At 34.7% G+C, this 26,639-nt stretch overlaps 1 protein-coding gene and 2 long non-coding RNA genes across 3 annotated transcripts; 2 read left to right on the top strand and 1 right to left on the bottom strand.

Moving 5' to 3' along the window:
* Positions 1-8,004: 8,004 nt before the first annotated feature.
* LOC124437981 (serine/threonine-protein kinase pakH-like) lies at positions 8,005-9,256 on the bottom strand. Its single transcript, XM_046987988.1, has 2 exons — positions 8,503-9,256; positions 8,005-8,130 (listed from the first exon to the last, which is right to left on the bottom strand). The coding sequence occupies exon 1, from the start codon at positions 9,166-9,168 to the stop codon at positions 8,524-8,526; it is 645 nt and encodes a 214-aa protein (XP_046843944.1). The 5' UTR covers positions 9,169-9,256; the 3' UTR covers positions 8,005-8,130; positions 8,503-8,523.
* Positions 9,257-12,042: 2,786 nt separating this feature from the next.
* Positions 12,043-25,228, top strand: LOC124438008. Its single transcript, XR_006945947.1, has 3 exons — positions 12,043-12,053; positions 12,285-12,290; positions 25,152-25,228. It is a non-coding gene; the product is annotated as an uncharacterized LOC124438008 (long non-coding RNA).
* On the top strand, positions 19,092-20,853 carry LOC124437993. The gene is made up of 2 exons (XR_006945932.1): positions 19,092-20,190; positions 20,260-20,853. It is a non-coding gene; the product is annotated as an uncharacterized LOC124437993 (long non-coding RNA).
* Positions 25,229-26,639: the final 1,411 nt, after the last annotated feature.

The raw sequence follows: 26,639 nt of genomic DNA, 5'->3' as shown, positions 1-26,639 counted from the left end.
TTGTTTTGCATCGCGTATGTAAATAATCTTTTAACAATGGAAGCATTTCCAAAGATCACAGCTGGAAAAAACTATACTTTCCCTTAGGGAGGGGGTGGGTGGAGAGAAAATAAAATTTGTGAATATTGAATTTGGAAATGTTTTATTTAAATTTTATATGCGCATGCAATTGAGCATGTTTTCTATCGTAAAAATAAAATTTGTTTTTACGGATTATAAAATTAATGTATATGAATATGCCACCCACCCAATTATTGTTCTCGCTATGTGCATGATCCTGTGCCAATAAATAATATACAAGTCTTACCGTCCATAACACGAGTAGTGCATGTACATAAAAAAGACATATAAGTTACTAAAAAAATTTACTCAAAAGAGTGTCAATAAAGAAGTGTAAATAAGAAAATTAGTGAATTATTGTAGGCGGGTTGTAAAGAAAATATAAAGTCAAATTGGGTCTACAGCAGCTTGCTAGTGGCATTTGCTCCGTACGTTACAGTTACTACACGCTTTTGTTCATGCCGAGAATGTGAAAATGGAGTAGCCATTGTGGCATTTGGGTGATTAATGATTGTCTCTGACCAGCGTTCTTGACATGAAAATGGCTGTTTACTCGCATGTTTTATTGTGCGTGTTAAATTAACTAAATTTAAATTCTAATTATAGTGCGGTTGCCAAATGCCGCTTTAAGACAGAACGTTGCTGTGAAGGACCCCAAGCAGGTTTTTGCATTTCTTGTATCTTTACAAAATATAAAATTCATAATTTTAAGAGTGTCAACTTGGCACCCTTGGTGAAAATCTAATTTACGAGCTCATATATTGGCTGACACATTCTATTTCTAGATTTCAGCCATCCAAACTGTCTCACTTCTGCTTTTTAGCACATGTTTAAATAAATTATGAAAATAATACTTACTGATACAGGCATGGCTATGTTGTAGAAATATAGATACAAAATGAGTTGCAAAGATTTTATAAAACAAAGAGGTTAGGAATCTAAAATTTATTATTTGGCTGTTATTGAACATTTCCACTGACTGAATAAAAAATGCTGCGAACGAGAGATTGTCGGGTTTTGTGGTGATTTTGACAAAGGCCATAGGAACATTTTCTAAATTACTGTAATTTAACCCGGCAACAAAAACATATTTTAATATTGCTTAAATGTACTCTTTCAGTCATACCTGTTTTTATGATTTCTTTTTACATTTATTTCCTGATCTTTCACGTATATTAAAAATAAGGTCATTACTTTTGACAAAGAACAGTCATATCCAGATTTTTAAAGTATAATGATATCTTGTGAGTCATATATGAAGTAAAGACACACGAATCGTAATGGAACATTCATGGAATATTTTGATTATTTCCAAGACGCATAGCTTCATCTATCTTGACAAATTCTGGAGCAATTTTGCCAGTTACGATATTAAAGAAACTCTTACAATGGCCTTCTGGATTTAGTGGATCAACACAAAATTGCAGCTTTTCCATCAATTTCTCTCGATCTTTTGCATCCGAAAATATACGTGGTGGCATTTCTTCGTTATGGGTTGCTACATCGTTTGATGATGATTCTTCATCTTTCATTTCAGATGCACATTTAATCAGATGGCTGCAATATCAAGACTGAATGCCCAACGAGATATTGCTGGACGGTTTAAAGTTTTACCAATTTAGCCGCCTGGCCCATTACAATTACGCATAAACAATGTTTCGATAAACATATCCGACCAAACTCATTCCATAAACCAGGCTTACGACGTATTACATGCTTCTCTTTCATAAATCTATCTCTAAGTTCTGCCGGGAGACGCTCCATTGAGCGCAAATAATATAAACCCTATCTTGCATAGTTGAAATGCCCACCCGCAAAAAAGTTGGGCATCATAGCCTCTACTGCTCCAAAATGTAAAGGCCAGTCAACCTCTTTCTTTGCCCAAACAAACATCATCATGATGAACACTGGTTTGATGAAACTTTCTACCAAAATTTTGGTTGTCTTACTTTTCTCAGTCTTGTCTTCCATTGCAATGTCAAATGCTCATAGCACTGGATATCTTTCATAACATTTCGTAAAATTTCCTCTGCAAGCATTCGCAGAGTCCGAACATTCTGAGGAAATTTTTTACCAGAAAGCTTACGGTCAACACCTGCAAACGTCGCTTGAAGGATCTCTTTAAAACCCATATCAGACATAAGTGATCCAGAGCATCCAACAAACCCATGAACATATGCATTCCTCAATGTTTTGGAATGAATTTCTCGTACATATGCGGATACGCCAAAAGGATGTTTACCATTACTCGATATAGTTGTTGATCAGAAGTAGAGCAGTGTAATCCTGGCCAGTTTGCATAACAAGTTTCTTTGCCTCGACCATAGCAGTCATCATCGTTTTTGGGTCTGAGGGAATATTGTTAATCAGGGATCGAAACACAGCTTTAGTTGCAGGATTCAATGTCTGACCTTGTTCACGTGCCATATTTGTGTTAAATCCAGAACATTCGGGCATTGTCGAATTTGAAATAATGTTACAAAAAAACTTGAAATTTATGGTATTCGACCTGTTCTTGGTTATGCATTGGTGTGCTAGCCCTTTTAATGTTGAAATTGAACGTTTTGCTTCATTTACTGGCATTGTTAAATTTGAGGGGCCATGAAAATTTTGAATTTGAATGCCGCGTGGTATGCTATCTTTCATTTTTTTTTTCCTTTAGACGGCGGATATTCTGTGCACTAAAGCTTTGATCAGTGGATTTCGTCTATGTCAGTAGCATTATCAGAGGGTGTGTAGATAGCTGGCAATTCTGGGATGAAATGTTGGCATCAAAGTTATCAGCCACCACCTGGACAAAATTTGGGAAGCATTTGAAATCCCCATCATTTCACAATAGTCTAAAGCTGCCACCGCAGCAGAGGTTTTAAACCTCAAAATTTCATTATATGAGCAAGTGACTGCAAAATCATACAAATTCGATATGAGGGATTTCTCTCTCGCAAAAAGATCGCGTGAAATTTGAAGGGAAGTAGGCCGGTTAGAAAACTGCTAGTTACTAGATTGCCAATAAGTATTGCAGGTTAAGTGTTAATCAATTAATGGAGATATAGGATAACAGATGCAACAACGTAGGGCTTGTGCTTTCGGCAGCAATGTTTTTATCCACAGACGTCTTGTACTAGGTTTCATTGCCAGGTTTAAGAGTTTTACACTCTGTAACTATACGCTCATCAATGGCATTTATATCAGCGCTGCCAATTTCCTCGAGCGACTTTAAGACATTGTGACGCTTTCTCCCGAAAAATATCATGCTTGCAACACCAGGAGATGACAGGATTAGCAAATCTTTACAAAGGACATTGTTAAGATTCTCCAAAAGTTTACGTCGAGAAAGTTGGTTTCCACTGTTAGAAATGTACATATTGTAAATTTCAACAGAGTTCCAAACTTGGGAGTAATCGGATCTTATCTTATTAATAACAGTTTGGAAAGTATCATCTTCGTCTTCTTTATTCTGACATTCCTTTGCTTTTGCACATTTGGACATTTGTCGTAGTGCCATGAAATTTAGTCGGCAGTCCCAGTGGAATCTGGCATCGGCAGCATAAGGGTAACTAACTGCCCCTAGTACTCTGGTTCTTACTTGCTCTGCTCATTTATCATTACGTATGTCACACGCATGTAATATCGTTTCTTTAAATGACTTTTGCCCCAAACCACGATCTGCCATCTTACACAACGTAAGTGAATGTCATCGACTAGGGTGACGGGGATCCTTCGCATAAAATATTTTTCACCGCATAAAACACAGTCTTCCTGGAAAGAAAACGTTGTTCTTGAATTTGATTGTCGTGTACGTTTTACAACAAATGAGCAAGTTGTAGCATCAGTTTTTTCTTGACTCACGCTTTGACGCTTTAAATGACGCTTTATATAGGTCAGTGAGGTATACGATGGAACACGTGACTTGCTACATTGTATTTGAATGTCAGGATTCCCTTCAAGGATTCTCTTTTTCTAACCATTCATGAATGGAATCTCCTCTACTTTTGCTCGTGTCAATGATTCTTTTTCACTCTTTCTTTACATGCCTTTATTAACACTTTGCTTGTGTCCTCACATTCAAAAAAAACAATCATCTATCTTCGAAAATTTCCGTAGGGATTTCCAATTTTTAAATAACAGCACAAATTGCCCACATTAATTTTTTTGTAATAATGTAGAAATAATTGTTGAAAACCCTTTTCCGTAGTTTTTACAATAAACATGATTGTTTCACTAATGACTGAGCTACTTCATGTAAGTTTTGTAAAATTATTTTGTGACTAAAGCGTAAGCCGTATGCAAAAAATAACTATTTCTTAATGTTTATGCCCAAATACTGATTGTTTACCATACAATAAATCTTCTATTCTTGCTGTACCCTGTGGCGTAACATTTCAAACAAAGAGCATTGCTTGTTTTTCAATATGGAGTCCATTTTAAATAGGAGTACGCAGCCAAAAGCTGCATTTTCACTTCCTTAAAGGTGTTAAATTGGCACACGGAAAATTATAAATTCAAAAACAAATTAAATAAATACAAAAACTCTAAAAATCTGTTTGGGGTCCTCCAAAACAAAGTTTAGCCTTTGGGAATTAATTAAAAAGTAATTAGAGATTAATAGGAATCTAATCTAATAGACACCAGAAATATAAAACATAAAAATCATGTCTAGCCGACATCAATTGACTAGATATGGTTAAAAAACTCAGGCCTACGTTAAAAACGATTACATGGTGGTAATTTTCGTTCCAGTGCTGAGTTCGACATATGGTGAAAATAGAATGTTAAGGGGCTGTTTACATGATCCCAGTTAACCGGGTTTCAGTGAGGCGTGAAATGATTTCGAGGGATTTCGAGGCAAAATTTCAAGATTAAAAACTAGAACAGTTTGTTAAATGCCGCAATTCATTCCTGTTGTAATTCTCAAATTAGGCCAAATTGATTGTTTTCATTTTAAATGTTTTGCGTAGTTATTAAATCAGAATATTGCGAAATTGCTCGAGAAGATTTATCTGATGACAAGTATTGAATCGTTTCCATTCGCCAAAATCATTTAACGCTTGGCTGAATCACGGCTACCCGGGTTTCTGTAATCAGCCCCTAATTGGAGCCGCAATTTTAACCCGATTAGCTAAAACAGGGTTGAAATTTCAACATTGGGCTTGAACTCAGCACAGGGTTGAAAATTTGGCTTATAATTGCGTGTTTGATATAGCGAATGATTTATATTAAGACGGAGCTGAAGTTTCAACTCACTTAACGGAGCTCAATTTAGCACAGGGTTGAAAATGCTCCATGGCTGTGCAACTGGCTGCTGTATATTTAATTAGTTTACTGGCTGCCGTTAACCATTTCATCATTCCTATTGGTCAGAAATTGCAATTGACTGGCTGCCACTATGGTAATCACATGTGTAATAAGATATGCGTGACACAAAAAATTTCAATAGAGTGACTATACTGTATGTTCTCTATACTGTAGCTGAGCTAAGCTTCACTCCTGAAAGTTGGAGTAAGCAAGTTCCTCCAGTGTTCGGCGGTGTTTTTGAGCGCTTTCCGGCACGCGTGTCATATTTGTCTTGATATTCATCATGTTGAATAATGTTGGTCACGAATGAATGTTTCCTCCAAGTTAGCGCGCATCAAAAGCTATCGCCTCAGCAAATGTAACTTTATGCATGCGCAAAGTAACTCATTTTATACCTTAGACGAAGATGGCGGCACAAAACGTGATAGCTGATATAATGTTAGAAGACCAAAGTCATTCATCGAAAGCGGTTTTATCCAATCTACGATTCTTCCGAAACTGCTCAGCCTCTTCAGCATCCAGCTCATGGACAATATTTGTAGCTTCCTGTGTAGGCCATCCTGAAATCCCACGCTTTATCCATGTAGTTGATTTAGCTGCTTTCAAACACCTTCGCCATAGCCGCAATAAAAGTGGCAAAAGCAACATTTCTTTGTCTTCTACCTCTGACGACGAATCAAACATACCATAAGCAGCAGCCATTTTGCTTTGAATAGCAAATATTACCGTAGACAGAGCATGCGTAAAGGTTACATTTGCTGAGGCGATAGCTTTTCATGCGCGCGCACTTGGAAGAAACATTCATTCCTGACCGAAATTATTCAACATGTTGAATATCTGGTAATTATGACACGGGTGCCGGAAAGCGCTCAAGCTTTCATTCATTTTGCATTTTATCTAACACAGACATATTTTTTTTAATCGATAGCTGTTTTCCAACTTTATACATAACATTCTTCGTCTGCAGATGGCTTGTCTTCTGATTTTAGTGTGGCATCTTTGATTTCATCCAAGTCCACTCCAAGTAGCAAGAAATGTCGGTAAACCTCGTACAAATCCCCGGCTGTGCTTCTACAGTAGAAAAACACAGGACTGTGGTTTATGCGTATATTTTGCCGATATCTTAAATAGCTCTCGAGATAATTTGATGCGAACGGTAATGAACTGTAACACGAGTAGGACTGAGAATGTCCATACAGGCTTGAGAACGAAAAATCTTCCGACTGTAGAATGGAATATGGCAAATCTATGTGTGTTTTCCATCTACAAAGAAAGCTGAGAATTATCAATAAAGCATTTTGACATGATGTTGAAATGTGGCAGGTGTACAAACAGCTTGGATATATTCAATAATCAAAAGCAAAAGCAAAAGGGAAAAGGAAGACTTGTCAAAAATATCTCAAATCTTTGGAGTGAAGTGAAACATCATCTGTATTTCATTGAATAAATTTGACAAATTTCATTGCATAAAATGTTACTTAAATAATTGACTTTGACTATTTGCCAATATCAATTAGCTTTCATACTGAAAACATTTACGAAAAAATAAAAACCGTTCAGGTCCTAAACGATGTTTTCCATTTGTTTCAACGTAAAAAGCCACTATTCCTGCATTCTAAAATCAATAAAAAAACATCATAACAGTTACATGTTTACTGGCGGTGGATACTGAAACGTCAAATATTGATTTTATTTGCTATTTGCAGAATTCAACTACATTTAAATGTACACAACAAACACTTATCATAACATATAACGAATACTTGGAACATTGGATAGATCATATGACTGGAGCTATCCAATTCTTAACTCCTCGCTGTATTCTGCGATGAGGTAAATCTCCAACGCTCAAAACTCTAAATAATTTTGAGTCGGAGCCATGCATATATTTAACAAAATACGAATGACGAACATACAATTTTAATTCATTTAACAAGATGAATGCCATGTATTCCGAGGAATGCCATGTATTCCGAGTAATCATATCCATTTGCAGAGATTACAATTTTTCACAGTATATATTACATAATTAATTATATGACTTCAGTATCGAGTGAGAAAATGTTTAAATGAAAAGTCATTAAATTTAAAAGCGAGACAATAAAACTTATGATTAGATAGTGTAAACAAATCCTGAACAAATGCATGATGTTCTTAATTATTCTTGTGATCAGGTTTAGTTTTCTTGTGAGCAGACCTAATGACTTTGTGCACCAGAAGAGGAAGTTCAGGAAAACGTTGCAGGAAATACTTTTTATAATTGCCTTGATTCACATGTTGTGATAGATGCGGACGACGTTTATCATGCCAATGTTGGTTAACGTTTCGTATGAATATTAAGCATCCTGCCCATGTAGACTCGTACTTTAGAGTTCTTATACTGTCGTTTACTTCTACGTTGATCAAATCTTTGACGACTTCATCATCGATACGCTTCATCCATTCTGTGGAACCATACAACTGCTTATGAACGTCTAAAGTGGGAGAATTTTGACTTTGTGAATGTTTCACCTCCAGTTGCTTCCCCATATCACACAGCATGTTAAATTTCTCTTCGTCTGATTGTAGATAAGGGTGTTTTAACGCCTCGTTGGCAGATGGCCTGTCTTCAGGTTTTAACTGTAGCATCCAATATAAAAGGTCTTTGAACGTAGCATCCTCGAGTTCGTCCAATCCAACTGGGTTTCCAATCAAAATGTTGTCCAGTCTATGCTGTTCAATTCCAAAAGGATGTTTTCCCTCTGTTGCAACATAATAAGCCACCATTCCGGCATTCTATTTTCAATAAACAATTGTCATAAACAGTCAGTGGTGGATACTAAAACCTTAAAGATTAAATCTATTTGCGATTTGCAGAACTCAATCATAAATGTGCAGCTTAAAAAAATCTAAAAAATTTTCTCCAAATAGAATTGTAACCATATATATGTATCAAAAGCAATCTAAATAAAGAATATACCATTGTAACTGTAACACGATTAATAAAAATTGATTTATTTCTATTTAAATTTATAGGTTGACACTATATGACGATTTAATCGAGGCACAGAGGTAAAATCATTATCACTACCAAATACCAATATTTAATTTATTGCAAACAAAACATTGAGCTGTAGTTGGACCTCTAGTTCTACTTCAAGAACATACCATAATGTCAGACTCTGTTTTCTAACGAACTTTATCAATTGATGCATTTGATTTGTCATATGACTCTGGAGCTATCCAATATGTAGCTCCTCTTTGTATGCTCCGATGTGTCGAAGTTTCATCAGATAACATATGACTTATACCAAAGTCAGCGATTAAAAAATTTCCATCCACATCTCGAAGAACGTTCGAGGGTCTTAAATCCCGATGAAGAATAGGACGCTCACCACTGTGAAGGTGAACTAGACCATTTAAGATTTGAATAAGAACTTTAGGAACGACTTTTTGAAGATCTGGCAAAGAAGAAGAATTCACATAACTCTCTAACGATTCTTCACACAAATCTAATATCATGTACAAATACTCTTCGTCAAGGCTCTCCTTTAAATCCCAAAAATTCACAACATAATTTGAACGCTTTGCATTCAACACATTAAAAATTTCTTTTTCTCGATTTGCATAGTCTTTGCCGCTATCTTTGTGTATTCGCTTTACTGCTTTTCCATAACCATTGTTTCCCAGGGCAAGGTAAACACGGGTTCCATCACTTCCCTTGCCAAGCAAAAACTCCTCCTTGAAAATTACACGCAATTCACTGAGCAGTGTAACTTTTTCTGGATGTTTGCGTCCATATTCCTCCATCTTTTTAAACTTTTCCTGATGCATTATTGATTTATCAAAACATTTCCATGGTTGACGCAACAATTCTTGAACTTAAAGGAGAAGTACAAATCAGGAAAGATTAAAAAAGGACTGATAAATTTATCAATTCACATTTTTATTTGTTTTGGCAATATCACATAACATATAACATTGCTGTGTTTTTCTCTGGATGAGAAAACACGGATGTTTTTTGCTTTGATATGGAAATAATATTTACTCCGGTAGAAATGAGTTGGTCATCATAAATAATTAGACGGTGACAAAACTATTGTCATTAATGCGTTATTTATAAACATTTGTAAGTATTATACTACATGATAAACTAACCTTCATCATCATCGTTACTATCTGCAATGTATAAAAAAAATCACATTATTATCACATTTACGCATTATACGTCAAATTAAATATCTTTTTTTTAAAAATTGTGACTAAATAGAGACGAAAAGCCTCTTAAATGAATTGAATTTGCTCCAAGACAGTTTTTACAAACAGCAAACAGGAGTTAACAACTACAAAAATCTATCCCAAAATAACGTCAATTCATACGTCAATTGTCAAATTGTATATTACTTGTATACATCTACTTTAAAAACTCAGTGATATTTTAAGACTGAAAATCAAGAACAGTACATTTTCAGTCAGTGTTATGTGTGAATGACTCTTTTTACGTCTTTTTAGGGACGAATAAACCTGTTGTTGTAACTTAGCTAATCACAGATAATAATGTTTTTTTAACAAATTTTCCAGCATTCTTTGCAAAAGATTGGCATGATAAAAAAACAAGGGCATAAGCACGGGGTACCAAGTATTGGAAAGCAGATATCGGAAAGCAAATACTGAGTGGAAGGTACCTGATACCAGATAGCAGTTTATTCGTATAAATTTATGTTTTTTGCGAAAATATTGCATTTCAAATTGTTATCTAATATGTGCCTAATTCAAGAAGAATTGATCACAGGCTCCCACAGAAGTAGCATTGTGTCTTTGCCACACATTGTGATTGCTTGCGCAATAAAAATAAATATTTGCTGATTCGCTTTGAGAATGATCGTGGAATGACCACTATTACGGTAAGAAAAAAAAGAAGTAACAGTTGTGGCATTGCTTGCTTTTTACTTTTCTTTCTTGGAAAACGCTAACATTTTTTTTCTAGTGTTTTTGGTATTCCAAAAGTTCTTGCTTTCAAGTAGTAAATTCCTCCTGCGTTTTCCTTTGATTTTGAAAGGAAGCTAAAAAAGTATTTTCTTGTGTTTATCGTCAAAGGAGAAAATTACGTGTGCACAAATGGAGGAAGCAACGTATCGAGGACAAAATATCAGAATATTCAGTCAGTATATTCAGCTTTTCATGCATGCAAACACAAATTTCAATTTGCAATGCTTCCATTGTTACACAAAACAACATAAACACAAGAATGTTTTTTTTTTGTCAAAAAAGGTAAAAGCTTCGGACAATAAAACTTTTAAGACCTACAATTAAATACGTTAAGTTTCTTTGTTGAATCGCCTTTTTTTTTTTACCACAACAAGTTCATTACGTCTTCTTGATAAAGCGTTTATCCGGTATTATATTATACTGCTAAATAGTACCAGTCTTCTCTAGCATTACCCCGCTACATGTTACCCAGTACTTGCTACTTGGTACCTGATATCACACCCACATTCTTGACTCTGCCGCAGTGGTATTGAGAATCAAGTGAAAAGAAAATGTTCGTGTAAATGGTAATAAATCTGATAATAATAAAAAAATGATACATGAAATGAAAGCGTTCATGGATTTCTGCATCGCATCATTTTTGTAATAGAAGTATAGAACCTGCTGTGGGTTGAAGACCCCTCAACATCTTTAGAATGATGATATAAGAATACAAGATTCTTCCTGTGATTGGTTAATCCCTCTTTTACTACTTAATTTATTTATACATTGTAAATACTTATATCCTTTTTGTAATCTTATTCCATACTTATACTACCATTCTAAAGATGTCGAGCGCTGCGATGAAACGTCAATAAAATTTCCTCTTTTCATATTTCTGACTACAATGGCAGTTCATATTATTGCAATAAGTTGGGCATTAATGTTCATGATACGACTACGTTTCACGCATGGAAAATCTACAGCCACTGTTTGAATTTTGCAGGTGTTAACATGCTGAGAGAGAAAAACTGGAGTTTGAAGGTAACGCTTTTCAAATACATTGAGTATAAGCAGACATAAACAACCGTATAAACATTATTACTATTAGTTTTTGCATGACTATACCGACCTTTTCGATGTCGTTTCTTTTTTATTGCAGTATTAAAAAAACAAATCTTAAAAACAACGTTACGTTAAATTTACACGTGGCAGTTAACTGATCACTTGCGCATTTGTTTTCATTAGATAAAAAGTCGGAGACTTTGGGAAGAACAAAAACAGATTATTTTAATTTTGTTTAAGTAAATCAGATGGTAGGGAAATACAAAATATAACGCCAACGCATCAATCGTTTTCAGTTTCAGGAGAGTAAATTAAATAATTAATTTGCCGTCAATGTAATGAATAATTGATATTTGCTGAACACAACACAATAAAATAATTCATTCAATGGTAAGAATTTTTTATTCTTAGGGTTTCGGATAAAAATAGCGATCTGTCAAAACGCTGACATTTTGAAAACAACGCTTGTTAATTTTCACACGACTCACGCCAATATCTAAGTCACAATGAGCATTTTCATAAAGAACATTTTTTAGCATGCATTTTATTTTTTTGCTGCCCACATCGGCTTTGCATACTTTTAACGATCTTGTGCAAATATTCTAGTGTAACGATCTTATGTTATTATGCAGTACAGTACTATGCAAAACTTTTAGCTCACCTTTTAAAATGTGAAAAATTTAGTAGTAATGATGTATTTTAGAAATTCAGTAAAGAAACTAGTAACTGTGTATGTAGAATGTAGATTTACATGTATAATTTACGTTGATAATATGAGGCTGGGAAGTAAAGAAAAGACTGTTACTTACCAGCTTCCGATTTAGAAGGCACAGCACTTTTGGCAACGTTAACATCTTCAAATGCAGTAACAATGCAATTATATGATAACATAATTACAAAACATCACATGCAGCAAGACTAAGGTAATATTTGGTGAGCTATTCCACAATAATTTCCCACTTCATTACCTCTCGTTTTAATTTTTTCATCACTTTCTAAAGACGTGATATTGGGCAAAATACCCTCTCTTTTTATATATTGCTCTATGGAGAATAAGACAAGAACATTAATGCAAAGAAAAGAGTTTCAAGCTCCATTAATAAATATCAAAAATTCGTATTACTCATTGTACTAGAAGATGAAGATTGGTCTACTTTTTTAAGTTCATCATTATGGGAAACTAAAACATAAATTAGATTTCAAAGTTGACAGGAGTCATAAAATAATTAGCACCAATAGCTGCGGATAGCGCTGTGGATTCACATTGAAATAAAATGTACCTTCTTCTAACGCACGACAAACTAAACATAAAAACAACAGTATAATTACATTGAAACACAGCAAACTAACTGCTTGAAATGCATTTTAAAAAAGTAAGTAAGCAATTCAAACTAGCTATAAAACATAATCACAGACTGGCTGGTTATGCTCATGATGTGGCTAACTTTTTTCTAACAATCATCAGTGATTTTTCTAAAACTTATTCTAAAGCTTAAAGAGAGGTTTTTGATTTTTAGTCGCTGAAAATTTTAAGAATTGTACTTTAAAAGACGTCCATGTTTTGGTCATATATTTAGGAACGCAAAAAGGGACTGTATGGATTACCCGAACTCAGGCTATACCTTAGAATAATGACATTTTAAACTTACGCTTCAATGTTTTGTATGACGACAAAAGTGCGTGAATATGACTGGCTAAATTATGATAAACTTCTGTAAAGCCATGCAAAAGTCATGATATTGTTGTATCCCATGAATTAAATAATAGCTTGAAAGACGCTATATGATACGTGATATTTTTTTTCTGTGCAGTACAATTATACAGGGTGTCACACTACCGAAACCATCTTATGCTAGAGTATGAATGCCCTAGCAATGATAAATTCATTGTATAAATTTGAGGTATTTTCAGAGAAGTCACTATTTTGTGTTTTTGGCCAGCCCAGTGTGTGAGATTTTCAATACCTTGCGTAAGTAGTGTTTGTGACAATATTTTACAAAATTATTATCATAGTTGTGAAATTATAATCTTTCACTTCTTAAAGAGGCTTTTATAAATCTTATATAAATGTCTCATACATTTTATGTTCGTTAAATATGGATCATTTGAATTGTGTTGAAGAAAGGCTGTTACATGTACGCATTGCGTACCTGTTTTTCTTCAATGATCACTCTTATACACTTTAATGTAAAATTTACATTGTAAATATGAGTTGAGAGACAAGCAGGAAACAGAACGACAATGAAGAATGATTTTTCTGAAAAATAAAAATTTTGTTACCTGATGCATCGCTGTCTTCGAAACCGTGATTATCATTCAATTGACCTGCAGAAGTTTCTGTTATTTTTGAAGCTGGAACAATGCAAAAAAAAAACATTAGCAAATGATAATATAATACAATACACAGCTTTCTTAAGGGGCGTAGCTAACTCGATGATGACACAATAATATTCATTATACATGTTTTGCAAGATCAAGTTCTTTTGAAATTATTTGTTTCTTACGGATAATAACACGCATTTATGAAGAAAAAAATTATGCAGAATATCTTAGATAGACTGGGTGATGTATCAGAAGAATATGGTATGAGCACAAATATAAAGACGACAGAAGTTACTGCAGTTTCCAAACAATTTGGTGGCAATCTTGATATAGTTTTGAATGAAGAATTACGCCGGTAAAACATATTTGTTATTTGGGTTCCTTGATAACAGATAATTACAAGAGATAAAAATGAAAAGAGATATGGCAAAATCAGCTTTCAACAAAAGAAAAGTACTCACAAGAGGTATACGTAAAAAAAAGAAAAATTGAATCATTAAAACAGTTGTTTGGTGTTTGTAGCATCGTTTTTGGATCATAGTCATGAAGAGCAAGCGATAGATATGAGAAAGATAGAGGCACTTGTGATGTGAATCTCGGGAAGAATGGAGAGTAGGCTGAATAGAAAGGAAAACAATAGAAGTGATGTTGATGTTGTAGATGAAAAAAGAGAGATGTTGGGTAGAAATACCATAGAATTAAAAAGAGGTAGAATTGACACATCTTTCGCAGTAATAACGTGTTGAAATAAGTGGCCGAGGAAAGAGTTTATAGCAACAAACCGAAGGAAAGAAAAAGAATAGGAATGCTAAGTAACTGGAAAGAGTACAAATATGCCAACGTGAAAAGAAAACCTGAGAATTGAGAGACCTAGAGAAGATAAATGCTTAAATAGACCTCTCGGCACATAAATAACTTGACGGCGATAAAAGCTATTGTCATTAATGCGTTATTTATAAACATTTGTAAGTATTATACTACATGATAAACTAACCTTCATCATCATCGTTACTATCTGCAATGTATAAAAAAATCACATTATTATCACATTTAAGCATTACACTTCAAATTCAATATCTTATTCTTTAAAATTGTGACTAAATAGAGACGAAAAACCTCTTAAATGAATTGACTTTGCTCCAAGACAGTTGATAATAACAGAAAACGGGAATTAACAACCACAAAAATCCATCCCAAAAAACGTCAATTCATACATCAGTTGTCAATTTGTATATCAGTTGTATACATCTACTTTGAAAACTCAATGATATTTCAAGAGTGAAAATCAAGACCAGTATATTTTCAGTCAGTGCTGTGGGTGAATGACTCTTTTTACTTCTTGTTAGGGACGAATAAACTAGCTAATCACAGACAACAATGTTTTAAACAAATTTTCCAGCCTTTATATGTCAATTTCCAAATGTCAACATTAAAAACTAATATTTAGTGCAAAGAGGACATGTTATAATTGAAATTATTCTTCTTAAATGTGGCAGCATAGAAACAGAAAACACGCTTAAAATTAGTTTCTTTTCAATACAGTAAAATGTAAACGGACATAAACAAACAGAGTAATCATTTATCGTAGGTAAAGTTCATGACTTTTGTGACGTCGTCTTTCTTTCTTTTCTGCATTATGAAGAAATAAAGAACATGAAAACAAACATTATAACACACAATTTTTCATGATTTGAAATTTACAAATTTTTACCCAGGTTATGCAATTACATGTTTGTAGACGTTAGTAGATAATTCAGGTTGTTGCAGACTGTTGGTTCTAGCCTTAGCTGATGTTTCGACACTCTTTGCAAAAGATTGGTATGATGGAAAACAAAAGCATAAGCACCGGGTACCAGGTATCGGAAAGCAGATATCGGAAAGCAAATATCGAGTGGAGGGTACCTTGTACCAGATAGCAGTTTATTCGTATAAATTAATGTTTGTGCGAAAATATTGCATGCCCAATTGCTATCTAAGATGTGCCTAATTTAGGAAGAATTGAATACAGGCGTCCATAGAAGTAGCATTGTGTCTTTGCCACACATTGTGATTGCTTGCGCAATGAAAATAAATTGTTGCAGGTTCGCTTTGAGAATTCCGTGGAATGACCACTCTTGCGGTAAGAGAAAAAAGAAGTAACAGTTTTTGCATTGCTTGCTTTTTACTTTTCTTTCTTGGAAAACGCTAACATTTTTTTTCTAGTGTTTTTGGTATTCCAAATGTTCTTGCTTTCAAGTAGTAAATTCCTCCTGCATTTTGCTTTGATTTTGAAAGGAAGCTAAGAAAGTATTTTGTTGTGTTTACCGTCAAAGAGGAAAATTACGTGTGCACAAATGGAGGAAGCAACGTATCGAGGACAAAATATCAGAATATTCAGTCAGTATATTCAGCTTTTTATGCATCGAAACACAAATTTCAATTCGCAATGCTTCCAATGTTATACAAAACAACATAAACAAAAGAATATTTTTTTGTTAAAAACGGTGAAAGCTTCGGACAATAAAACTTTTAAGACTTACAATTAAATTCGTTAAGTTTCTTCATTGAATCGCCGTTTTTTTACCACAACAAGTTCAATACGCCTTTTTGATAAAGCGTTTATCCGGTATTATATTATACTGCTAAATAGTACCAGTCTTCTCTAGCATTACCCCGCTACATGTTACCCAGTACTTGCTACTTGGTACCTGGTATCACACCCACATTCTTGACTCTGCCGCAGTGGTATTTAGAATCAAGTGAAAAGAAAATGTTCGTGTAAATGGTAATAAATCTGATAATAATAAAAAATGATACGTGAAATGAAAGCGTTCATGGATTTCTGCATCGCATCATTTTTGTAATAGAAGTATAGAACCTGCTGTGGGTTGAAGACCCCTCAACATCTTTAGAATGATGATATAAGAATACAAGATTCTTCCTGTGATTGGTTAATCCCTCTTTTACTACTTAATTTATTCATACATTGCAAATACTTATATCCTTTTTGTAATCTTATTCCATACTTATACTACCATTCTAAAGATGTCGAGCGCTGCGATGAAACGTCAATAAAATTTTCTCTTTTCATATTTCTGACTACAATGGCAATTTATATTATTGCAATAAGTTGGGCATTAATGTTCATGATACGACTACGTTTCACGCATGGAAAATCTACAGCCACTGTTTGAATTTTGCACGGGTAAACAAGCTGAGAGAGAAAAACCGGAGTTTGAAGGTAACGCTTTTCAAATACATTGAACATAAGCAGACACAAACAACCGTATAAACATTATTACTATTAGTTTTTGCATGACTATACCGACCTTTACGATGTCGTTTCTTTCTTATTGCAGAATTAAAAATAAATCTTAAAAACAACGTTATGTTAAATTTACACGTGGCAGTTAACTGATCACTTGCGCATTTTTTTTCATTAGATAAAAAGTTGGAGACTTTGGGAAGAACAAAAACAGATTATTTTAATTTTGTTTAAGTAAACCAGATGGTAGGGAAATACAAAATATAACGCATCAATCGTTTTCAGTTTCAGGAGTGTAAATTAAATAATTAATTTGCCGTCAATGTAATGAATAATTGATATTTGCTGAACACACAATAAAATAATTCATTCAATGATAAGAATTTTTTATTCTTAGGGTTTCGGATAAAAATAGCGATATGTCAAAACGCTGAAATTTTGAAAACAACGCTTGTTATTTTTCAAACGACTCACAAGAATATCTAAGTCACAAAGAACATTTTCATAAAGAACATTTTTTGGCATGCATTTTAATTTTTTGCTGCCCACATCGGCTTTGCATACTTTTAACGACCTTATGCCAATATTCTGGTATAACGATCTTATGTAAATATGCAGTGCAGTCCCTTTAAATGCGGAAACATTGAGATTGAAAAATCAAAGATGAAAGCATCTGTCGAGGTGAAAAGAGTTCGGAGAATAAAAGAACCTAATGTTTTTAAGGTTACCTTCTGAAAAGCTTGTGTTCATCGAAAAGTGTTCATCCAAATTATCATCTGCATCTAAACACATGATGAAGAAAATAAACGTGTATATCACATGTTACACTACCCAGTTTTTGTAAAATATGAATAAAAAGTAGGTTCACTTTGGGATAATTGATCCAATAAAGACACAATAAAGTTGGTCCCATGACGTTGAACACTCCCCCTCAGACCTTTCAGCGAGCCATAATTTATTTAGAGTTTGCAGTTACGTAGCCATTTATTGTATGTGATTCGGTCTTGCAAATATTACATGCATGGTTATGCTAATACCGTGTGTTTGCAAAGAGGGAGTTGAACCAGTGAGTTGAACTACCTTACTTTGTGGTTTCTAATCTTTTGGGTGGAAAAATAACAACGTAGGTTTTATTGCAAGTTTTTCTGTAAAACGAATAATTTACTCTTCCATAACGCATCATAAATATCTCTTGAAACAGTTATCTTTCACAAAAAATGAAAGGAAACGGATAACTTAGATCCAACATCAAGGCATCTAGCTACTACCTAAACGCTAAATGAAACTATGTATTCGTAAACATATTTATTGGCTTTTATTGGCTATCAATAATCAAATAATATGTTTTAAAAGGATGTTTTCAACAATATTCTATTTAAGTTAATTTGTGTACGTGTAACGTATACATGCAACTGACACGTTGATCATGATGGTTTTCACATTTCACTTTTAGCATCATAGCCAGTTTCCACTTTCCATACATATTGATCAAATTTCTATGATAACAAAGTTTGTTGGCTACATATAACGATACCTTTTAAAATTAATTTATTAGGCTATAAATTATTGTTTGTTAGGCCGTATTCTGTATCAAGAAAATGTGCTAAAAAATGATTTCTAAATGCCGAAATTCATGACTACATAAAAATCACAGAAAACTACTTATTTTTAATGACTGAATATGATTTAAGTTGTTTGCATCTCTTGAAATTGCAATCTTTGGAGTTTCAGTACTCCAAAGTTTCATAATATTCGTTTAAAGTTTTACCTGTCGCCATCTTGTTTTATTTGTGAAACTGATGACAATATAGCAAAAATTGCGTGTGCACTGTTACATGATAGCAACTACTATCATGTAATATCATTTATAAACTACTATTATATTATATTATATTACTAAGCATTCCATATTTTTATATTTTAACTTTAAAATCCATTTTGCAATGTCATTACTAATTAGGACATAATCTAGAAGTTTGCTTACATGCGTAAACATATTTTGAAACCGCAACCGCATTTGTTGTTGTTGTGGTTAACTATTTAGTGCTGTAACATACTGTATTGCGTATGGGATGTAGGTCACAAAACCACAATACTTCCCATTAGATATTATATATATATGAGTAGTTTACACCACTGATTACAACCTACGAGAACAACCTACGAGCACAAGCTACGAGGAGATAAACCTAGGAGGCATAGACTACCGAAGTAGTTTGACAAGCTACAATCTACCAGACAACTATCTTGGCATTTATGCCATAACTATCTTTTGGCTTTTGTGCCTTTAATCAATTTGGAAAACTATTGTGAGTCATTGTTGGACTCACGAACGCTCAAGAATAAAGACTCACGGTTGTACTCAGACAGAGGAGATAAGTTTTATTCATACTTATTGATATTATAATTAAGACACTTATCCACTTTAATATTTACGCGTTGGTTAATAAATTGTTTGAGAAATATAACTGGTTCACATTATCTTTGTTGCGTGTGGAAATAGAACCAAAATTAATAGTTATTCTTTCGGGACCACGCACGTAACATGCACAATGATCAAAACAACAAAAAGGCGAGCTTGCGGGGATGTGTAATCCATTTTAAAGGTGAAAATGGGCCATTGACTGATTTTACCGAGACATCTTTGAAAAAAGTTTTACATTGTCACGAGCTTTGGTTACTATACAATGGTGAGCAAAAAGACATCGCTGAAAAGAACAAAAATTTGATGAAAAAAATTCAGTCCATGAAAAGTCCTTTGGCTGAGTACCGTGGAGAGTTAAAGTACCATAGAAATTGCTAGGCAAAGTTCACCAATGTCGGCCTGATTAGACGGGCTGAAAAAAGAATGAGCAAAAAGTTTGAAGCTTCAGCAGCCACTGTCAATGAAAACTATATACAAGAAAATAAGTCGACAGATGTAAATGAGCCACACACGAAACTGCTACGATCATCCTCGTTTTGTCATGACAGTTCTAAACCTCCGATAAGAACTAAAGCAGTTTTGCCATCAATAGGCATAATATGCAAGCAAGAAAAGTCCTTCGTCACTCAATCGGTAAATAATGGAACAAATAAACCAATATGTTACAGGTATTCCAATACCTGTTTTGTAACATCATGTTCTGTACTTAATCTACCTACAATATGATTTTACTTTTGTTGTCTTACTGATGGTGAGCAATGTCCAATTTTTCTACAATTTGGTAAAGATCTTTATTTATTGACAAGAGTTCAGCGATAGTTAATGCTTCAAGGTAAATGTAAAATTTATTTTTGCTACTATTGTCTTTTCTGCATTTGCTTTGTATTTCTTTCGGTCCTAGGTACACTCTCTTTGCATCTGGCAAGTGTTCGGACGAATGCCTTCCCCCGAATGCAGATAGCCTGCTTTTGCACATTAAGAGAGCCAACTACCAAGCAGCCATCTGGAAGAATAGTTTGCAATCGCACATTAATGTTCAACCTCCTGTGAGCCATGGATGGCATATGAAAAATGGTCATTTAGAGATTCTTTGGATGACTGGACCATCTGCTCCAGATACACTTATTGAGTGCGTGACATGCAAGTGTAAAGCTGGTTGCAAGAATCTTCGATGCTCGTGCGTGAAGTCTGGTTTGCAATGCACTGACATTTGCGGTTGTTCTGACTGCAGTAACTACGCCTCTGAAGATGACGGCCCAATGAAAGAGCCGGATGAGTGCGATGATAGCGATTACGATGATGCCGACGATACACATGAAAACTTCATAAACGATTTCAATGAAATGTTCTATTAAGAATGCACTGCTCAGCAGTGTGTACAGCAGGAGCTAGATGGCGACCAAAGGATTCTGAGTACGCAATCTCATGTGCCAATTTATTATCGTTATATTATTACCACAAAAAGATGAAGGACTCCTTCGCAATTCAATTTCAAGAATTGTTTTTTCATTTTTTAGTCTTTTTGTCCATCAACAGTGGCGTAGCTAGGAAAAATAGCCACTCCCTCCAATCCATCTCGCGCCGGAGGCGCGACCCTACTAGGGAGGTCCGGGGGCATGCTCCCCCGGAAAATTTTGAAATCCAGAGCCTTGGAAACAGCATTTCCTGCGATTTCGAGGGCGAATTATTTGTTGTACAATAATTTATAAAAACCAATTTTTGTTAGCTGCATTCTTAATGTGGCAATCGTTGAAACTGCAACTAGTTAAAAAGGTACTAAAGGTGGCTCAGAGAAACGTTACGCAGGAGACAATTGTCCCCTAAAACATAATTTACTCATAACTGCCCCTGCATAAACAGAAGAAATTTGTATTAGCACAAAAAATAATATAGTATACGACACTTCTAAAGTGCATAGAGAGAGATTTTTCTTAGCATTCTACTTGTTAGTTTAAACTTGTTTAGATTGGGGCAAGTAAACAGGGATGGCTTTATTCTTTAAAGTTATGCTTAATTTTCTCAATGAAGTACCATGTATTATACGAACAAATATCAAAACACATACTATACTCATCGTTTATAAAGAAAGGCCAGCCTCCTGGGTTTTTCTACAAATTTTTCAACCACCTCGTTATGCAACACCTCTGATTCCTCTTTCTTTTCAATGATATCTTTGTGAATAGATATTCTACACAAAGAGCTAAGCCGACCTTGACCCATTCTATTTCTTAAATAGCTTTTTACCCTTTTTAAGCAAGAAAACGACCTCTCTACTGAAGCACTTGCCACTGCCAACACACCATTCAATTTTAACAAATTTACCACTTGACCTAAACTCGACTGGAGATTAAATTTGAAGATGTATTTAAGAACCTCATTACTGCACTCTTTGTGAAAGTCCTTGTCGTTGTAAATGAAGGAAAGTTGACTCTCCAAAGTTTGGATGTCAAAAAGAGGACTATACTTATCTTTGAGAAGATTGATCTTCTCCTGTGGAACTATGCCCTTCCATGTAGTAAATAGTTTAGGATTTACAAGGTCTAAAAACTCGAACTGATTAATATCTTGAAATCGTTCACTTAACATGCCTTTAATGGAATCAATAATCTCAAAATAAAGCTGTTTGTAATTGTATCTACTATCTGCTCTGGTTGCTGGTGGGCCTACTTTTTCTAGTGCAGTTTGGTAAAACTCGGTGAAAGCTTGATCTGTGGTGACACAATAAACTGCTTGAAATTGTCAATCTTGCTTATGCCATAGTTAAAATGGGTTTCCTATTTTGAAGAATGGAATACAAAATTGTGGACTGTTCTAAAATCCTGTAAAACACACACTAGAAAACAAAAGAGAAAGCTATCAAGATAATGCAGTAAGCCACTTATTTTACTTAATGACTCATCATCCCACCCAGCTGGTTGTTCAAGTACCCTCTCAAAAATATCTAAAAGTTTTTCATAGTTTTTGTGCAATATATTGATTAATCTAGAGCGATAATACCATCTTGTTTCACCAGGGGCAGGAAACTCAAGGTTGTTAGATGTGAGAAAAGCTTTTCTTTTGGGGGCATTGCTTGTAAATGTGCTGAATGTAGCTATATTAATAAAAAAGATTTTAACAGGAGAAATTGATGAGGCTGACTGGCATAGGACCAGGTTCAATCTATGAGCTGCACAATGAACAAAATGAGCAAAAGGATACTCTTGTCGAACCAATGCTTGAACACCATTGATATGGCCAGACATGACAGCACCGTCATATGTTTGTAAAACCAGTTTTTCTTTTATATTAGAATACTCACCAAGTTAATCTTTGACAACTTGTGATATTGCTGTGGCATTTCTGTTCATACTTACATCCACAAATCCTAATTGCCTCTCCATAATTTCACTTGCTTTGTCAAACCGAGCAATAACACTTAGCTGCTCTTTGGTGGAGACATCAGATGCTTCATCAACCTGAATACTCATAAATGTGCAATCATTTATTTCCTTTCTGATTTCATCTTCAATAATTGAATCAAGAGAGCTGATAAGACCATTTTGAATTTCTGGGGAGACTCCAGTAAATCTTCTGTCACCAACTATATCAGATTCTGCTAAGTCTACTGTGCAGTCGACGCTCAAATACAGAATCAAACTTAGCAAAACATTCGAGCAACTCTCTATAATTACCTTTGTTCAAGCTACCTTCGGACTCATTGTGACCTCTAAATGGCAACTCTTGCTTTGACAAATACAGCACGGCCTCAGTAACAGTTTTTAAAATTTCGATTTTGTCTTACCTCCTCATTGTGACGCTGAATCTCATTTCTTCTAGCGAGGGACATAAGACAATCAATTCGTTCACTAGCTCCATACTTTTTCCATGTCTTAAATGCAGTCAAATGCGATTTAGATTTTTCATGCTTCTTAGCATCAGACATAATACTCCACATATCGTTGTAGCCATTCTTAGTCCACGATGGCGATGTTTTTGGGGAAAACATTAGACATGGCCAACAAAACACTTTCTGCAAGGTTGTACTGCCACACAGCCAGTCCTTCGCCTCATACCAATCTCTCTGAAATGCTCTTCCCTTATTTTGGATAGTTAAATCAGGAGTAGGCCGTTCATGAACGATAACATTCTGTTCGACCGACGATCGAGCAGAGAACGGTTTAGCTAATAAGCTATTTACTAAATCAACATCAGTTGAGCAAATCGCAGTCGCACTTGAAGCCATTGTGTCATACACAAATACAAAATAGCAATTTGAGAGTAAACACAATGGAAAATTAATACCGACAATGACACGTAATTTGATAATCACTAATCGCTGTACTCGTATTAAAAGGTCGAATAATTACAACCTCCGCCAATTTAAAATAGCGGGAGTTCGACATAAAAACAGCAGATTTGAGCATGCGTCAAGTCCCTTAGCCAGCCAGAATTCAAAACTTCTTATATAGAATTATATTGTATGTTCCGCCCTCTGAAGATGGGCGGAATACGTGGAGAATCGCGCGAGTATGCAATGTGCGAGAAAAGGCGGTTGCTAGGTTACATAACAAATCTTGAGATTTTGCTGTATTACGATTACGAACCACCTAATAAAAGCGTAAATATGAACGAATAAAACATAATATCAGACCTGCCAACTCTCCCGGTTTCGCCGGGAGACTCCCGCTTTTGCTGCATTTTTCCCGACCTCCCGACAAAGATACTAAATCTCCCGGTTTTTTTAAAGCTTAGGATTTTAGAAGTTTGTTGGCATTTTTATTCATCGCATGGAAAGAAATACTCGATGAATAGCATTCAAAACATAACGTATTGTAGCCGCAGTGCGCCGTGAACTGGGCATGACATTGATTTTTGTTTTTTCGTATAATTATGTAACACAAATTGGCTGCCAGTTAAAATTTTTGTGCATAACACTTGAGGTAATCATTGCCATTTGCCTAATAAATCAATCTAAAAATATGTCGTATACAAGAATAGAAATCTCCAGTTTTTTTGCCAGATCTCCCGGTTTTTCTGCATTAATCTCAAGGTTTTGTATTCCTTGGGGTTGGCAGGTCTGTAATATTACAAATTGTTCGTGAAATAATGTATATCTTATGTCCAAATAGAATATTATTATTTTTTTGGGAAATTTCTACTCCCGCCGGGCGGGAGTAGCGGGACCGCTAGCTACGCCACTGTCCATCAAGCAGCTATGGAAGATTAATAGCTAAACATATCATTTCAAATTAACTTAGAAAGATTGACCTTAATCATTATTTAGCACCGTTCTTTTGAATATGAGCCAGCAAATTTAGCGAATTTCACACAAAACAATATGGCGGATATAGAAAATAAATGTCGAATTTTTGATGGCTCTAGCTCTCTTGATTGCAAGTTTTCGGGATGTAAACAGGCAGATTTATGTTAAGTGAGTACATATAAGTACATCTATGTTGCTTTTACTTAGTCATGAATTTCTGCATCTCAACCTGAACAATAATCCACCATAGAATACGGCCTAGTGCACGCGTCAGTCGCTTGAACGGTAGAAACACACATGCAGCGACCATCGCGACTTTTACCGTGGCGTCTATTGAACATGGCGGTGATTTTAGTTTGTTACAGACACAGATATCACTTAAACTTTTATTTTGGCCTTTATTATAGCTACTAATATATGAATATTTACTCAGTACAAACTACTATGTGGAGAAAAGAGAACAAGCCAGTTAAAACACGCCAATATGATCATAGACCCATTACGCGTATATTGTGGATAATCTTATTCTGCGCACTTAGGTTGTGCATTAGGGTTCCAGTTTGTAGCTCCTATTGTCCCTATTTGATAAGTCATATAAAAACTGAAAGATTCCAGTGTGAATTCACTATATATTGCCTTCGTTTTTCAAGGTATATTCTATAAATTTCGTATGATGCTTATGACAGGAAATATGATATGCATTTAGGAAGTTAAAATGTATCCATTGGCCAATCAGTGTAAAGCGACTGAAGCGACCAAAGTCAAAAGTTCAACATGTTGAACTTTCAAAGCGACTAGCTGACGCGACTACGCTACTAGCTTAGTAACCGCGCAAAGCGGTAGTTTTAGACGCGCGACTGAAGCGACTACCCAGTGTGTTTCAGCCTTTAGTGTTTTCTTCAATTTCTTGACTTCACGGAAGTGCATAAAGCATGGGTTGAGCACAATCTGCTTTACCCATTGAAATCTGAAAAATACAACATAAAATTGACACTTACACAACATACTTGAAATCTTTTGAAAATAAAACACACACCTATTTTTCATGGTGCAGCATTTGTATATAATTATCATAACAAATAACTCCATCATCACCCACAGATAATTAAGCACCTCATTTCAGTCAGTATTACGATTATTTATATATTATTTATGCTAAATGTCTTTTCTCAATGCCTAAAAGTTTTAATATTCTTTCCAACTAAAAATATTCTATGCTATTTTTTAAATTTTTTTTAGTTCAAATAACAATTGCAACTTTTTATATTTGTCTTAATTAAAATTCATTTATATGATAAGTAGAATCTATATCTACATCCACAATTCTTCATCTTTGTTCACACTGAATCATCTTTGTTGTCGAAATATCTTGCCAGAAAGTGCAATAAAATACGTTTCAATTAATTTTCAATCTCTTCGGAAATTTTTTCATCAAATTCAGCAAACTGATTCAAAGGTGATGAAGTCTCATTATTATGCAACAATAATCCTGGAGGGGATTGTAGATTGACTAGGAATGAAATTGAATTAGAAAGAATGTAAAAAGTAGAAAAAAATATTTTTGAAAAGTTGGAGTTACTATGCTCAAATAAATTTAATTTACTCACATTGTTAGCAACATTTAAAACTTCATCCAAATTCATGTTACTGGAGATCTCCATTGGAACTATTTCATGACTAAATGCAACAAATTCATGTTTTTCTGTTCGTGCTGTCATCATAGCCATTGCAGCAGAAGCCATGTGAGGTTTTATTGAACTTGCACCAATACATCCACTGGATTGCTTTGAGCCACTTACATCCAAAAACCAAAAAACGACGAAACCTATTCATATCAACATTCCGTACAAAACCACCCGCTCTGCTTTCAGGTGTATTTACCATTTGACTATGGGGAACGGCGTCATCCTGTTCCATCGGTTCGTCCGCCATAGTCAATCCGTCCGTATGTAACAAATCACCTTATTATCGTTCTACCAAAAGGGGAATGGCAACAGTGAAGTAATGTAATGTGGAAGTAATAAACGTCACGATCAGTG

This window comes from Xenia sp. Carnegie-2017, unplaced genomic scaffold (genome assembly GCF_021976095.1).
Source record: "Xenia sp. Carnegie-2017 unplaced genomic scaffold, XeniaSp_v1 HiC_scaffold_19, whole genome shotgun sequence".
Lineage (NCBI taxonomy): Eukaryota > Metazoa > Cnidaria > Anthozoa > Malacalcyonacea > Xeniidae > Xenia > Xenia sp. Carnegie-2017.
This window is presented reverse-complemented; position numbering and strand designations above follow the sequence as displayed.